General features: G+C 45.7%; 1 protein-coding gene and 1 long non-coding RNA gene across 5 annotated transcripts in view; both read left to right on the forward strand.

Moving 5' to 3' along the window:
- Positions 1–17,394, forward strand: part of LOC111249724 (uncharacterized) — a 126,215-nt gene that overhangs the window by 51,921 nt on the left and 56,900 nt on the right. The window contains exon 1 of one of the 4 annotated variants that reach the window (XM_086985878.1): positions 9,816–13,885. The exons of 1 other annotated variant lie outside the window; for it this stretch is intronic. In XM_086985878.1, coding sequence (XP_086842004.1) covers positions 13,871–13,885 — 15 coding nt within the window. In that variant the 5' untranslated portion in view covers positions 9,816–13,870. Of the gene's footprint in view, positions 1–9,815; positions 14,296–17,394 lie in introns of those variants that run through there. 2 more of the 4 variants (XM_022803976.2, XM_022803980.2) reach the window with 2 other exon arrangements.
- On the forward strand, positions 1,562–8,273 carry LOC147755889 (uncharacterized). The gene is made up of 3 exons (XR_015325504.1): positions 1,562–4,391; positions 7,042–7,202; positions 7,805–8,273. It is a non-coding gene; the product is annotated as an uncharacterized LOC147755889 (long non-coding RNA).

Below are 17,394 nucleotides of genomic sequence, written 5' to 3' on the forward strand. Positions count from 1 at the left end.
AGGAGTGAAGGAGGCCGCCAGCCGTTGTATTTTTCATTCGAAACGACCGCGGTCAAGTGTAACTCAACGGCGGCGCCATAGATTGACATCGTTCTTGTTGGCAGTGAGAGCGGCCGTGAGAGCAATCTCGTCAAAATTAGGCCATCGAAGAGTCGACGATATGAAATATGGTTACTTAACTAGCTTCTTTGAGCGCTGCTTACAGACATTGTTTCTCATAGTCAGCAAGATAACAAAGACGTGTAGTGATTAAAGGCTGGCTTTCTCGTTTTTGCTGGAATAGTATTCACACAAGCTCTAGGTAGCCAGCCTATAGGCTGCAGTTCGCCGAACACTCCTAATAAAAATGTTTCCTGCCCTTAAATTGTCACAGTTCAAGAACGTATTGATTGATGCGCACGACGATTTCTATTTTCACTGTTATTTAGGCTGTTCAACCAGAGTAATCCAGCCTTGAAGTTTTGTTGACTAAAGGCTTGAAATACGCTCTCAAGTTATTGTCAAGCGCCTTTTAGACGTATATATGCAACTCTGCCGAAGACGGAGAAAAAGCAATGAGGTTAACTTTTTTATTATAGTTTGTACAAGATATCGATGTATAATATCTTGATACGTACCCGTAAACTGGAGTTAGGTAACAGCTTAGGAATGAAAAAAAAAAACGACAGATAAAAAAATTTACTGCAGAAACTTCAGCGTCCAAACAACCTCATCACGAAACAGTATCGTAATATCATGCCAGAAGCCACCATTATCTTAGTTCGACGAGAACTTTTCTTCTGGTCACGTTAGCTTTAGACCGAGAATCACCTGAGCTAAGTACAATTAAATCACACTGGCCGTCATCATGAACTATGGCACGATACATTGAAGGAGCGTTCCAACTGAACGTGTAAATGTTACACGACTGAGCAATAGCACAGTTTTAAGATAGCCGGCCTCGACGACACCGATAGAATCCATACCTAATTAACCACTTTTTTTGCCTTTCTCTATACCTAAACAGTGTAAATACCACTATATGCCCGGATGAGTTTCTCGGTATACAAGACCATCGTTTGTTCTACCATTGAATTTAATTATCTTTATTCATGCTAGGAAATCTGCTATCGTTTGTACCTTTACATACAGTGTCATATAGATTGTGATTGTGAGCAAATCGATACCTATGCCCCTTAACGCGCTCCTTTGCAAACATGTGCTATTGTACTGCTTTATTCGGCACTCCCCTGTGACGAGTGCTCGCGATCATTTTTAATCAGTAGAAGGACCAATCGAGCATGGAGGGACAAGATACCGGTACAAGAGATAAGTGCGTCTATGAAGAATCGAAAGTTTCGCTGCCGGAACCTAATGTTATTCTGTTGTACTTTGCATAGCGCGTTGACACGAAGATACGGTCATTCTCATTTGCTAGAAGCATTAAAAAAAAGAAACGTCTTCACCTTTACGTCCGATTCTGCCTTAAGTAAACCTTGCTTGAGACTATCAAGCAGCGGTCTCGTCTTTGTGCTATCCTATACTGCAATTGAATGCTAAGGGAATGGGGGGGGGGGGGGGGTAGTAGGTACTGCCAGCTGAGAAGCAAGCTCTGGGAGTGACATGCCTAGTTCAACTGTGTCTAAGTTCAGCTCTACTGGACAAGACGATACTGACAGAAGCCACACAGCACAAATGCTCATAGATCATCGTATAGTTATCTTAATGGCTGGACAGGGCTTATTATTAAGACAATTAATTCGGTGAGCGACGTTAAGAAAAGGCCACTACTGGGAGCTATAAAAAGAAGGATTTTTCTCTTTGTTTAACAATTAAGTCTTTTAGTGTTCTGTATGATGACATAAAAATATAATTGCTAATGTAATCAGCAACGTGAGGTAACACAGATCCCACCCAGTATACCACACGTTATGACGTTAAAGGATGAAGGTAGAAAATAACGAACGTCACGCTGTAAGCGTTATGAACAGGATAATAAATATAATAATAAAAATAATAATAATAATAAAAAAATCGATAAGTAATTTGAATTTTACGACTGGTCAAATGAACCGAACGTCTAGTTTCAGACGTGAACCCCACTTCATCAGCTGTCTCCACAAGTTTAGTAGGCAAACACATTGTTCCCGTACGAGCTATGATAGAAACGAATTTGTGTACCCTATATGCCTGTTTTCAAAATGCAGTGTGCTGTAAACTTCGTTCATCGTAGAAACACGTTCATCTTGTACATTGTTGTTTGACGTCATACGGCGCAATAGTAACGCAATTGCGGGCGTGAAACTCGACACATTTACTAAGCAGGTCTAAGTCGAATCAATAACAGCTTAATGTAGATGTTGGCCTGCGACGCGAAATCACCTTTTTCATTTTCTGTCCTATTTGCATCTGTTCCATCCAGATGATGCCGTATATACTTGAAACAAGTTTTGAATCGTAGATCCTTATCAGACATACCCTGGACACGGCTATTAAAACACGTGGCTGTATAGTACACAATCCACAAATTCATAACGGATGATAACTCACATTATGCATACATTGGATCGAGTTTACGACAGGGTGTATATATATAATATTCGGCATTACCGAAACGCGCCTGGCCCACGCCGTCGACCGCTCCACCGCAAGAAACGTACGCAGAACCCATCACAACAAGCACGCCTGATATCTACTCCCCCACCCCCTACCCCCGGGGTGATGGCGTACGATTTGGCTAAAACGCTCCAGCGTTTCACTGTCATCTGTCGGCGCCGGATCGGCTGCCTTTCGACTACATTCGGAGACTAACCGAACTGCCCGGACGGCCCGAGCAAACGCAAGCGACAGCGTTGCTTAGTATCTACTCTTCTAATAGCGCCTACCTAGCAGCGCTCGTTTTCGTTAGCGGAACGCCGCAAATCCAAAAGTACGCCAAGGTCCGTTTCTCTTCAGGACAGGACGAACCAGCAGCCGCTTAAAGGAACGGAACCAACTCAAAACGCCTGAACCCGTCGAAACGGTCAAAAACTGGCTGCAACGGGTCCTACAGAGAAAATTCGGGATAAAGAAAGAGACCGGCGAGGCAGGCTCACGGTTCAAGACCTTGTGACAGTGAAACTCGAATTTGGACTTGTTGGTGCTGGTGTTGCTGCTCTGTTGGCTTGTAGTCTAGAGCCTGCTGCCTGTAGCCTGTTGCGAGGTCCTGCTGAGACAAAACAAGCGTTGCTACTTCTGCGACCTTTTCTTTTTCGTCTTTTCGTTCATTCGCTAGCTAGTTTGCTCTGTCTTTTAAGTGTCGTTATCATTCGCGTGGTTGTCTTGTCTTTGTGCCTGGGTCAATCTGCCGCCACTGACGACTCAACCTAAACCTTCTACCTACCCACTACCTATAATCTATGCAGCAACAGCAGCATCTTGGCCTTGATCCTGGTGTTGTTGCTACTACTCCAACCCATCCAGGCGTAGCCAATCGCTCTGCGTTTATTTCTTCGCCATCGAGCAAAAGACAAAGTTCGACTATTGCGATTCTCGGGATGAACGTCATCCGTTTGAAACGTTGCGCACGTCAACAACACAACCGCCATTGTCAACAACGTGAACTACAGCTGCTGCAACGGGCTGCAGATAGGCTCGACTGAGTCGTATGACATCGGCTTGTACTGATATCGCTAACATCGTTTTCGCTAAGTAGTAGGTCATTACCACCATCTCGGCAGTTGCCGCTACACTCATCAATTCAAAATCACCAGTATTGCTAAACTAACCTCGATGTGTAAAAGGCCTATTCAAGTTAACCTGTTAAGCTCGTTTTGAGTAAAGGCCTAAATCTCGCTTAGGCTGTTCGAAGTTCCGGGACCTGCTTAGATAGATTATGTACTTTGGTCCGATAGGCCATTGGTACGCTGTCGCCGACGGCTGTGACGGAAAGGACTGTTTTGGGAGCTGTAAGTTAAACGCCCAAATCATATTCCTCGGACTTAGTGTACAAGCAGCCGTCGCGGTCTCGTGCCGGCAGCTTCATCCGACAATGACAATGCTAAAATTAACATTAACAAATTTCTCTCTAGTTTCGTTCATTTGATGTCTCACTCTCTTACAATTTGGCTAGCAGCGTCGTCGTTGTTTGTTTGCTTCACTCTACCGTCGCCCTATTCGCAATCAGGAATCGGCACCAGGTCTAATAGTCAACCCTGGAAGTTCTCTACGATCAGTTATTCCCTTCTGTTCAACTCGATGGCACTGGGTGCTGATCCTAACACTCTTAGCTGTTTTTACTATGTGAACTAACCTTCCGAATCACTTCATGTTTGGTAGTGCATCAAGGACATGCTTCGTACCAAGGGGTCTAATCAGCATGGGCCTTGCTAAACTTATCTGAGGTTTCCCCAACAGACCTATGAAACGGCAAGGTAACCCACATAAGCGCTTTTCTGTAGTAACCCATTGCCTTAATTATTTTTACCAACACGATAAGATCGAATAATGGCAAAATAACAATAATAAGCAAGGGGTTCGGGCTAATTCAGGCCATCATGGACGTTTGCTGGAAACCTTTCCAATCAAAGCAACGGGTTCTTCTGTCCTCGGGTCGAACTGCAAAAACGTGCAGAAGCTTATTAGTTAATTTCACCGACCCAAAACAATGAAGTATCCCTGGGCCGTGCACAGCAATGTACGTGCTACCGCTGTCCCTGGCAAGGTTTTGGTCAATTCCGCAGCCGCACAAATTGATTTATCTTGTTGTCGGTATACTTAACTGTGGCGGACCTGCTTACAGTTTCTTTCGTGCTTGATCTTTTCGTTGTCCTATTTCATCTTTTGCATCCTCCTGCCGATCTTTATCATGCTTGTGTTCGATTTCTTGGATCTGCCATCCTCCCGACAGACGAGTTGAAACAGTAGGTTTGGTTAGACCAGCCAGTAGGACCCGACCCAGGGGGAGTGGGCGTCTACATAGAAGTGACAGACGCCCAGCGCCAAGTCTCTGAGTTCTCCTTTCTTGCTCTCCGCTTCGTTGTTTCTCGCTGCGCGGTCGCTTGCGAATACATCTGATGCACCACACTGAAACAGCGGACGTACAGCTATGAGAAGGACAAATCACGGCTACTCGCGACTTGTCGATGGCGGATAGCACAAGATCGAAAATTTTAAATACAGCCGAAGAACAAAGCTCGTGTTTCTTGGCTCTCGTGCCTACAGATCGGAGGAAGAAATGATCCGAAGGAGCTAAAAGCCGGTTGCCTGGGGCGGACGAAAAAGACGAATGGAGTAAAATTGAGAGGAAAAGACTGATAGAAAACAATAAAATCACACGGGCTGACTGAACGATCCCTTGGAATTGATGACCTAGTGCGAAATCCGCAGCCATTGCAGCTACCGGCGAAAAGCCTGCTGGTCTGCCAGAATGCTCGCGTGCAACATGCTTATTGTGTTGATGCACAGTGGCGTTAGTAGGGCTAAGTAGGTCTAAATCGTATAATGAGACGGAGCTTCTGTGCGATCGGTTAAATGTATGAACGGGTGGAAGGTTGAGAGTAGATGATAAATGGGCTCGGTTCAAGAGCGTAGAAAACATTTCCATTATAGACAGATGAATGTTGGGAGTTCACGATAGTCCGGCCTGGACGTACATGTGTTACGTCAGGGTCCCAGTGTTTAACGTTGAGACGTCTGCGATATGTCTGAGAGAAATTTGGCGGCATGGTGAAGCATGATTTTTCCCGTTTCCCGTCCAGTAGTGAAACTATCACCGAGCTTCAATTTTGCTTATCCCTTCTATTAGGTTTACACTAATCTGTCGTACGTAACAACTGAAAAATCTAATAATATCGTCTGCGTTCCTCAAAAACCTCGATGAAACTTCTCTATTGCTCCATCAGTCGCACGGTCGTACATCAAATTCAGGCAACAATATAGGACAACCAGGTACAATCGACAGCAACGCAACCGTGTATCATTACCGCCTATATGTCATACTTGCATAGCATTTCGGCTGTTAATGGCACTTTGGTAAGTCTCTTTTAATAAGCCAATTTCTGAAATATTTTGTCATCAATCGCTTTGCAGCATTTCCTCAACCAACTGTAGAAAAACACTACTAAACTGAATTATCAAAACTTCAATTCAATATAATACAAAAATCCATCGGCAATACAGGCATGAGCGCGAATTTTTTTGTTTGATCCATGTATCAGACGCTGAGTAATCCCCGCTCTAATATCTGAGTTATGCTATAGCCAATAATTAATGGCTTTCCCCCGGTAGCCCACTGGGCTACACACGCATTTCTTTCCTATACCTTCCCGTGCACTCCATAGCTTTCTTCGTCTTTATGTGCGAACGTATTTACATATGTGTGAAATGGTATTCGTGAACCACCATGAAACACAGATGATTTGATGAGGATAAGAATTTCCGACGATCACTCTCGATTCTAGTCTCTGTTCTCTCACAACTGTTCGCAATTAATTCAGGACACAAATGTAAGGCCTACGAGGGGATCCGCGACAAAGCGTTTTCTCTTGGTGGACACGTATTAACTGGCAGAAACAATAGCACCTTCAGTATCGATCAGTCCGCAGCAAGGATCACACCCGGGACGGCAATCAACACTTCTCAATGCACTCACTCCTTTTTACTGTCCTCGACGAGGTTTTCCTCTTCCTCCGAAACGCCTTGGTAGTACTGACATTTTCGAACCGCGTTTGGCGATAGAATACACAGACAGAAAGGATTACAACGACAAAAACAGCGGCAGCAGTGTTATTCGATCTTGTGAATAGGGCGTCAGCTCTCGATTGATCGCTCTCAGTTGTTATTATTAGTGTGTAAACGAGTTTACGAAATCACCTCTTCTGTATAGCGTGAAGATTTTGCCCTCACTAGAAAGTCTAGCCGGGATGGGTCTTGCTGAATTTATCTGGGTTTTTCCAACAGACCCGCAAAATTGCATAGTTAATCATTTGCCAACTTTAAAATTCGAACTACGTCCATAGCTATATATGGTACCGCGTTCAAAGAGCCATTCATACTATACTGTCTCCGACTTCGTCTGTACAGACCATCGCGGTCTACATCTACCAGACTCGGCATCACCGTTAGGCACTGCTTCGAACAGCTGGCACTCAGTAGAAGGCAAAACGGTGGTTCTTTTATTGCCGTTTCCGACGCAAGGACTCACAACAACGCCAGGACGATCAACAATTAATCAAGAGAAACAGGTTCTCATGTAACTAAACATATGCCCTTTTCATCGACAAACTACTAATATATTTTTGGCAAAACCATAGTTCGAACACCTGTAGGACCTTTATGATTTTTAGGGAAAAATGGTGACAAGTGATCCTTTCATCTCTCCACTGGAGTTAAATTATCGCTTACTAAAAGAGTTATGCAGAGACCGGGGCATATAACAATATGATGGTGTAAGGCTTGGGCTATACGACAGGTGTATGAAAACTTCCCATTCAAGTTTGCCAGATACTTAAAAAATATGTTGCCTGGCACTGTCATAGCAGGAGACAACGTTTTTTCTTTCACTAGTTTCGGTCGATTCTTTTCACCAACTTAGTATAAGTTGATTAGTTGTGGACGGTGGAGTTGCAAATGAATCGTCCTATGCATTAACCCATAATACACGATTCCTTTCCAACCCCCCAAAAAAAAAAACTCGTAGCATCGCCTTCTCTGACGTTAATCTGGGCGTTGTCACAGATTGTCCAGAACATTTTTTTATTTGCATATTCTTGTTGTATTTGATTTGTTTTTCATTGCCGGTGATCAAATGCTTTAAAAACGGTCCGATTTCGTCGCATTTCTACAGAATTCTGCAGATAGAAATAGGATGGAGTAAAGTATGTATATCACCCAAACATTGAACTATTTTCTGTAGCTAGCTTTCTTCTAATTTTTGGTTGTATATATTTAGCTCCTTGGGTATATCATAGCTACTTACGCATCGGTTTTTGTTTCATTTGCGCAAAAACTTTATTTTAACTTTTATCGAAATCGTTCTATCATTGTGAGGAGCATCTTGCATGGAAATTTTTAAAACGGAAGCGACAATCATTTTGGACCGTTTTGCCGATAACACGCCCTGATCATAAGTAATACAGTGCTTCTATTGGCATAGACAACATTGTAATATGTAGCAATTTGTTTACAGAAACTTCACTCCTTTTCAAGGCGCTGAATGAAAACTTTGCAAGAATTTCAGCCCATCCACTAGTGCTAAATCTTAGCTTTCAATGAGGCCTACGCCAACCCGATTCGTATGACCGATATGACTTTTCAAGTTCACTAGGTGACAGTACGGTCAGTATTTTCTCGACAACCTGATATTAGCTGTGCCCTTTCTTATCAGTACCTTCTTCATTCAATTTTTCCCATGACCTTTTTATTAGCCACCCCCTATACCATCCCCTGTACCGTGCCCGTTGCTAGCAACCTTGACGTCCTCCGAACTTCCTCGTACAAACATGTCATATTTTTGGGATTCAAGTTAAAACAGTTACTTGGTAACTTGTATTGCGCCGCCGACGGAAATCATTGAAGGAAGTGGGTGACCAGAATGATGAACTGATCACGCAATCGATTCTAGGTTGACACTGATGTCAACTTAGATATAGAAGGATAAAGCAATAGGCGCAGCAAAATTGAAAGCGAGTGGAACAACCTGTGGCAGTCAAAGCTGATCGATCAGTTTGGATGGAATGGCTATAATGCCTAAGCTGAGGGTATCATTCGAAAAGGGGTAGCTCTCCTGCGCATAGATCGGCACGGATGTATAAGTTAAAACAGTGACTAGGAGAGAATTAGCGATCTAATGAAGGAAAGAACTGTATCACAGTGTTATGCACAGTGGAAGTTACCAACAATTAGTAACTGGAAAAAGCTAAGGCCGCTTTACCTTGCTTTTCATATAAAACCGCTTAAACGAATAGAATGTTCTTGCCCTACTTCCGTATAAGCTGCCATAAAATAATAAACGAAATAACCATTGAAATACTTCCTTAAGAGCATACGAATTCTTTTAGAGGTTACTTTTACCCAGCGCAAGTTCGCAAAACTACAATAACCACTTACAGAAGAAATCAATGGTTGTATCTTACATATTCTATTTACCACATAGCGCTCTGACATACACATGTGATCGTAAACACAGGATTTTGTAATACATTATGTGTTTATAAGTTAGTTGCTAACTATTGCCACTCGGTTAACGTCGAAACTAAGGATGTTGAAAATTCATCACCGACTAATCCTCCACAGATATCAAATAATCAAAAACGTATGATTTAGTCTTAGGTTTTCTCCGATGCACATGCACAAAGCCCAAATGGGTCATAATGCCAACCCATTACTAAATCAACGCTTCGAGTCAACATCTGGCGCAACCGCCGTTAAGCGACATTGCTAACACGGACGATGACTCTTTCCAACACGCGAAGAAACTATGCGTCGACGCCTTGTTCTTAATTAAGGGCTGACCTTCAGTGTTTATCTTTTGTTTATACTGAATCACCCCGGATTTGAACTTCAAGGTAACTGCCCGGAACCGGCGGCCTACCTGGGCCGACTCAGTACCTGGCGAAGCACACGAAGAGCCCCGCCGCGAACGTCGTGCCATCGGTGGCTGCCTATTCAGTCTATGGATTTTGCTCAACTTATCTGGGTTGTTTTTAACAGGCCTGTAAAATTACATGATAACAATATGCCTGCGTAAGAGTTTGTTAACGCTGAAAACATGATGGCCGCATGCTCGTGGTTACCATGGTAATGCATTTAAAACGATACACGTCAGAGAGACATGCCGCCTTTAGCGCGCAATATATTGTACAGAGTTTATTTGCAAATATCGGTTGGTGCTAATCAATAATAGCAACAGCCAAATGAAATAGAAAAATAAAATTATCGCAAACGTCGCCATAGCAACAGGAACAATGTTTGCCGCGATCGACGCCAATTACAGTGATCCAGCAAAGCCTGAGCGACCGGAAACAACAGCGTTGGCCGGAAGGCGACGTCATCATTGATTGATTCTTGATTTTGCGCGTTAGAGAATGCAGCTGCGTCATCAGCGAGGACAACGTTATCGGATACCTGAACGGCTGCCTGCGTAATGGCGGATAACAATTTTCGTCTGGCATGCGCAAATTATCGGCTATCTGGTAGTATTATTACGTTACGAGTGCAAGTAGATGTAGAATAGTACATATAGTAGATAGGCTATTTACTGTTAATTGTAGCAACTTTTGATAGTATGGTAACTTTCAAATGAGTGTAGTTTGAATTTTACGTTAGTTCATCGCCCAGTGGACCCATTTAAAAATTAAACAGTGGTGAACGTTCGAGATAATCGCGTTTTTGCTCGACGCCACGACAAAGGGACGCGACCAATACTGCGTCGAGCCTCCGTTAAGCCAGGGCAGTAGCAGGAGTTGAGGCTATGATCGCCGTTATTTTGTTTATAACCTGTAGGTTGTGATGTCCTATTCCGTGGCATACCCAATACATATCTGCCGTATGCACTCTATCCGATATCTGTTTCGCTTTGGGCCGCAGTCCCGACAGCTCTGTGAGCTCCTTTGGCGGCAGCCGCCTTGCATAGCCCGTAGTCTCTATCGGGTCCACTTGGATCGTTCACATGCAGACGGACGCTCCTTTGCTCCAAGACGGTCTGTTCTTCCTGGTCGAATAGTGCCCTGACGCGATAGAGATTCAGGAGGGCAGGAGATCAACGCGTCGAGTATAGCAGCAGGTAGCAGTTGACAGCGATAGTGCAACATAAAAAAACAGCCAGAAACAGAGGCAAGTGCCACAAGCGAATTCGCAACTGCAACGGATCGAAAGGTGGCGTTCCACCATGACAGGACCAGGCCGGATAGTTTCTCGGTGGACGGACGACGGAAGAAAGGTACTGCGATCGATAGAAGATCGGATGATCGTAGCCGTAAACATGACTTTGACACGCACGCATCGTCCAATTACAAAAGGCAATACTGACCACACAAGCCGATAGTGTCGACAAGGGCAATAAAGTCAATTGTGTATTTTCCATCTCGTCATATTATGCAGTCCTATAATAAGTGAATAGCATTTACGCGTTCTCTCTATTTATTATTAGCGGTAAGGAGTCGACTTTTCTTCTATCACCCTTGCTGTCTTTCGCTTTTCTGGAGAAGGGACAACATTGCCAGTGTCGAACAGCCCGATGAAACAGGGTGCACGCAGGGGGCAAGCGACATCTCGATGGCGGCAAAAACGTCGTAGGCAACGGTGTTAATTGCCGATGCCGACGTCGACGCTGCAAGTGTCGTCAGTCGCGCGCCACTTCCACTACGGAGGCTGCTGTTCGCCGTCGGCGGATGGCTTTTGCCGCTTTTCTACTGCTGCTGGCCTTGCTGCCGTTGCTGAGCGCCCTAGGTGAAACGCAGAACCGCGCGAACATGAACGCAAAACAAGAGGAGGGGACGATGAGGGCAACGCAGCTGCCGGCACTTGGTGGCGTTACCACGGACGCTGCTGCTGGTGCACTTTCAATTGATGGTGCAGTGATTGGTGGTGCTGCTGCTGGAGAGGTACCTGTATGACAACGGAGTCCATTGTTGTTGCCCCTGAATCGACACAGAAACAGAGACTGACTCGGCGTTGCTGTCTGTGCAGTGAATGAATTAATCGGTGTTGCCTGCTTGAACAAAATTGATGCAGTAACTTTTCCTGCTCCCGCTGTTGGCGGTGTTGTCAATGCCAATGGCGATGACATGTTATGTACTCACAGCGGTCGTTTAGCATAGGCCAATGATCGGGCGCAATTGAAGTTGTTGTGTTACGATAGCTGACGAGGAGGCTGACGCAGGTGGACGAGATCAGACGCAGCGCCACTGTCAGCCACAGCAGTCGGTGAAGTAAAGCAAGCGCGCAACGATGACGATCGCTGCCAACGACTAACAGATGCTTTGTAAAAAGCGACACCAGGACCGAGAAGGAGACGGAGAAAAATAGGGGCAGAGTGAGAACGCGTAGATGCGCGCAGACACACACACACACACTCCACTGACACACTGCCGCTGCCGCTGCCGCTGCTACGGTGACGCGGGCGACTTCAGCCAATTGCAGCCGCTGCAAGCCTAGCGTAGTACAGCATTGAACGAGTGGGCAAGTGAGCGAGTGAGCAGTGCGCGACGAGCGCGCCATATTACTGCTGCCACCAGCGTTGTCACTTTGATGAATACGCGACTGCGCCGTCAACAGCGGCAATGGATCAGACTGAACTGATTAGAGTGGACTGCTGCGGCCCGCGATAGCGGCCGCTGTTGCAGTTGTTGACGACGCTGTCTCTGTCTCTTTGGCCCCAGTGCTGCTACGGCACGCGGAGGAAAAGTGAGTTGTTCCAGTGCGACGGCTAAGCGCGACCGGCGCCGTCGCCGTTGCCGTCATGGGGCGATCGAAACAGACAACGGAGAGACAGTACCGACAAGGCCAGACGGCCGCAGCAGCGTTGGCCGCGCTGAAATAGCCGATTCGCTGCAGCACTTCAGCAGGGTAGGGTCGAGTATGACGATGAAACAGAGAGAGAAAGAGAGCGAGCGAGAGAGACGCCTGTTGCGGCGGCTGCGACGTTTGCTGCCGCGCCAGCTATTGACAATGAACAGCCGCATAGCGAGCAGCAGTACTACAGCCGCCGCTAACACGGCGTCAACAGTGCGCCGTAGCAGAGACATTAGCGATGGCGACGGCGGCGGCGGCGGCGGCGGCGGAGAGCAACGCAACGCAGGGCGAAGCAGCGACTGGCGACCGCTGGAGGAGGCTGGGGATTGAAGAGGCCGGTGACGGCGATGGCGCTGGCTTTTGCTGGCGTTGCCCGACGCCATTCGCTGACGGTATTCGCTTTTGGCGTTCAGTCTATCAGTCAGTCGGTTGGTCGGTTAGTCAGTCAGTCACCGACTGAGTCAGTGGACGAAAAATCGGCGGCGACGAAGAGGCGCCAGTGGTGGACGAGTGGCGTTGCGATTTCTGTGCCGGCGCCGCTAACGGCGGCTGCAGCAGCAGCAGCAGCAGCAGCAGCAGCAGCAGCAGCGGTATTAGCATCAGAATAGGACGGCACTGCTAAACGGTGGATAGCGGATCGTGTGCGCGGAGCGTTGTTTTGGGTCGGTTTATCAGTTCGGTAGAGGTTTGATTAAAAGTCATTCTGTTGGTCTGATCTAACCCCGATGACAATGACAGGAACACAGTGGCTAGCGGCTTGCGGAAGTCGACCGGATTCCAAATCGACGCCTTGAGAGCTATTGGAGTACCTGGAGCATGATTTCGAGCAGTGCTAAAGGTGAAAAGACATGTGCAAACAGTTATTTTCGTACCTACATTGGCTAACGTACTGGTATACCGCATAGGCGATGTTGGTAGCAAACATCTTCTAGTGAGTGGCAGCCTTGAGGGACACCCAAGTCGACCTTGGAACATTGCTTTGCCCTTCTATGTGTCGAAACAGGCGCGGCCCGGCGGCTGTTGCCACGGGCCGATTCCTGCGGATGCGAACTCCAATTCGCTTAACAGGTCCTGTGCTGAAGTGCGCGACGTCGAGTGCTGGCTCAGTAGACGGCGACCCACTTGAGGAAAAGTAACAGTAACAAACAGAAGAAAATTTTTATGCTCCTAAGATCCATGCTACATGATAATAATTACTATTATTATTATTATACTAATTATATTAGTGATAATAATCAAGTGGAAACAAGCGACGCACGTTCTTCATAGCTGCTGGGTTCGCTGCTCAACATACCAACTTCGAGATACCCTTTTTCCGGATATTAAGGCTCGTTTCATTGAACGCGTGCAGGATTCCGCAACAACGATACGCTGACTCAATCGCAAGCTCAATCACTCGATGGATTTTGTGCAGGTTACTATATGTGTGCGCGTGTGCTATCGATCTAATGCATTATATTTGTACTTTGTGTATTGTATATTGAGGTAGTTCGAATAGTTGCGGCGAGTGGCCCTCGACCTATCGCTAGCTATTACAATTCTTGTTGGCTAATTCGACCTTGTGGATATTATTGGACCTGAATTTAAAAACGGCAACGCACTGCAAATAGCTATCACAACTATTCCCACGCGGCGTTCAGTATATCAGATCGCTTTGTCGCTAGATCGAGATCATCTGTTGGACGTGTAATGTCTCCACTCGTGACGAAGGAGTTACTCAAGTCGATCGCTACTGAACTCCAAACCGTAAAAACATCACATAGTTTTCGAAACGGCAATCAACGGCAACGACCCAGAATGGACGTGGGTTTGGTACGCTAGCAGGTATTTAAAACGCCATTTTTTCACGACGAAGCAAACGGGGTGCCGGGTAGGGAGACCGACTAAAGCGAGACGAGCGAAATGGTATAAGCATATGGTGCAAGAACAGAGATCGCAGACGGGTTACGTGGCAACTAGCTGAGAATTATTTAAGTGAAAACAATAGATGTAAACATTCCGTCTCTTACCGACGAGATACGAAATTAACGTTATCTACCAGAGGTTTACTGAACGTAATCACTTTCGAATCTCCTGAAAACAGGGGAAGACCGTGAGGAGGATAAACAGCGAATAGGAATGCAAACGGACAGGATAGCAAAACATTGTCCTTGAAAATTGCTGACTGCCCAAAGCACCGTAAACAGAGACATTTGGCATAGGTTCATAGCATGTTCGCTTGATAGAAAGATCCGACCGAGCGACTCTACACTGTAGTATGTTCCATATGAAAGGATCGCGTCATTGTAGTCCCGGTCCTGCGGATTCGTGGACAACAGATCGACACGTCACGTACAAAAGTAGATACATGTACGTAATGAATCTTATGTAATAACTGTACAAACGTGACGACGATAACATTTCATTTGTCCAAAAAAATGGTTTTCGATTGAGACTAAACTCTTTGTCACGATTCGAACTTGCCCCTTTAGTATTGGCCAAGCTAGCTTTAAGAAATTATTTATCGGTGTTGAACGACACATTTTGTCGGAAGATTATATATATGTCCGGCAGAGATACGGCCGCATTATCGCTGCGCCATCTCCGAAGGCCTGTTCATTATATATTATCCTTTGACGGTTCTTCTGTCGATAATCATCACCGTCAATATAGCATCGATTTAGCAAACACTAATCCTAAACTAATAATGCTATTGTCAGTGGTTATGTTTTGGCTTACGACAGAGATATCTCGTTGCCAGCCAAAATAGGTAACATTTCATCGAATTTGATTATTATCTCTGCATCTGATCACCTTCTTTTCTCGTGTAGCCGTCTGTGATCTGAAGTGGGTATTTATATCCCTCTTCAATGCAGCTCGGCCATGCAGCTCGTCTTGTTATTTTTAAGGGCAAAGCGAACGTTTACAACAGAAATTGGACTTGTTCCAAATTGGCATTAAACCGTACGTGCAGATCCTTCTCAGCGCGGAACAATTTTGCCTTGCCAGTCGTTGGTGGGCGAACGTTCCAGCCCGAAGCGGAAGTGCACAGACGATTTGGAAACGTTAATTTCGCATTGCATAATACTAGTAATAATCATAATACAATACGCATACCGACTGATATTTGGTTAACCCTGTCGTAGTGTGCTTTCAGCCGGGAGTGCGCGGCAAATCTAAAAGTTAGACGGCAGTTCATCGAAATTCTAATCCAAATAATTCGTCTGCTACAGCTGACGCCAGGGGTAAAGTAAAGCCAAAGTGGAACCGTATGAGGTCATCCGATTGCCAAATCAGGACTCAGCACCAGCGCGACGAGAACGCTTAGATGCTTGCAGGACTTATCAGATGACCTAATCAACTTTGAGTGGTCTTTGATGATGAGGTTAGAATTCTGATGAGTTCTTGAAACGGGAGCAAGCGTTTTCGCGAAACTTATCTATGCATGAAGTTTTGAGCGGAATGAGCTTGGCGTCTGGTGCGACTACCTTAGCCCCAGAAGCTTCTGCGCTGGACTGCCACAGTTGATTATGACTAGGTTTATGTAGGCTGGTACTTACTTCATAAATCGAAAGCTGTTTTGTACCCAAGTAGCCACGTGGCTGACAAAATACGAAAGTGTGACCAGGCGGCCGTCTATATTTCTGATCGGAATCAACAAACGGTTCATGAACGGTCTTTTTTAGAATAGGGAAACTAGCTAATTTATGTAAACGTACGTTTTATCCGTCGTTGGGTAGGCAACTCACGAATTCACCCTTTTTACGAATTCGGCGCGGCCTGAAAGTTTCTCGTCATGGGGGTGGTTGGGTTAGGGTACGGCTAGCCGGAATCTATTGTCTTACTAGGAGCAGAAGATCTGAATAAATCATCGCTTTCGTTCTCTTTCGCCATTTTTTTTTTTATCAAACCCCCTTGTCCTTCCGGTAAAGCTGAATTCCTCCGTGTAAAGAGAGAGACAGAACACTGTGTCCTAAATTATAGTTAAAACTCACTGTCTTCATCCCGCGTCTACGCCCGCAGTGCCGTGCAACGAATATTGACGCCCAAGGATAAAGGCGAAAGACCCAGCCTTATTTCTCACGCAGGCAGTATCAGTCAATCTCTGCTATCCCTTCTCTTCAGAAGAACTTCTAAGCTGGTAGCTCTGAGTAGGTCGTAGCTCCAAAAGATCGTGATCAGAATAGTAGGCGCTGCCGGCTCGTGGTAGTGATGCTGCTATGATGATTCAAAGTTGCAAACAACGATCGGACAACCAATCTTGGTATAACAAAGACAACAGGATCGGCGCTCGGGTTGTAGCCGCAGTTCTCTCGTAGCCGATAGTATACTTAAAGGCCAAACCTGATTTCGTTTAGGTCCTGCTGCTCAGACCTCACGTCTCAAAGGTGGCTCTGCTAGTCCTGCAGATCTGTGACCGGTCACTGGTGACAGCGCAAGACGGGACCACCACCAATCGTGACCTGTGCGCTGTACACAGTTTATGACCTTTAGAAAATCTAGCCGAATTGTACACCTACCTTGAGACGGGTTAGGTGTCTCTGTGCATAGCTAACCTAATATAACCTTAAGTTAGCTAAGCCGCTCTCTTTCTGGAGTAGAGAGCCTGAAGCCAACGGCAAACGAGGGAGAGGTTCATTAGATAAGCCGCCCGCGCCGAGGCAATTCCGCCGCTACTGGGGACGCCTGAATCTGATGGATCCTCCGCATTCCAAGGTTTCCCCCAGTTAACACCCCCCCACTCCACTTGCAATCCTCTTTATCATTGTCCTACGAATCCTCTCAGTTTTGGTGTTTTTTGCTAGCCGACGCCAAACACAATCGAATGCGAAACACAAGTTGATAAACCCTATTTTAATACTTCACACCCGGTATAAATACCTATCGTGTTTATACAAATGGTTCTCTAAAACAATTGTATCTCTAGTGTGAGGTAACCATACT

Source organism: Varroa destructor, unplaced genomic scaffold (assembly GCF_002443255.2).
Source record: "Varroa destructor unplaced genomic scaffold, Vdes_3.0 BEIS01000004.1, whole genome shotgun sequence".
Lineage (NCBI taxonomy): Eukaryota > Metazoa > Arthropoda > Arachnida > Mesostigmata > Varroidae > Varroa > Varroa destructor.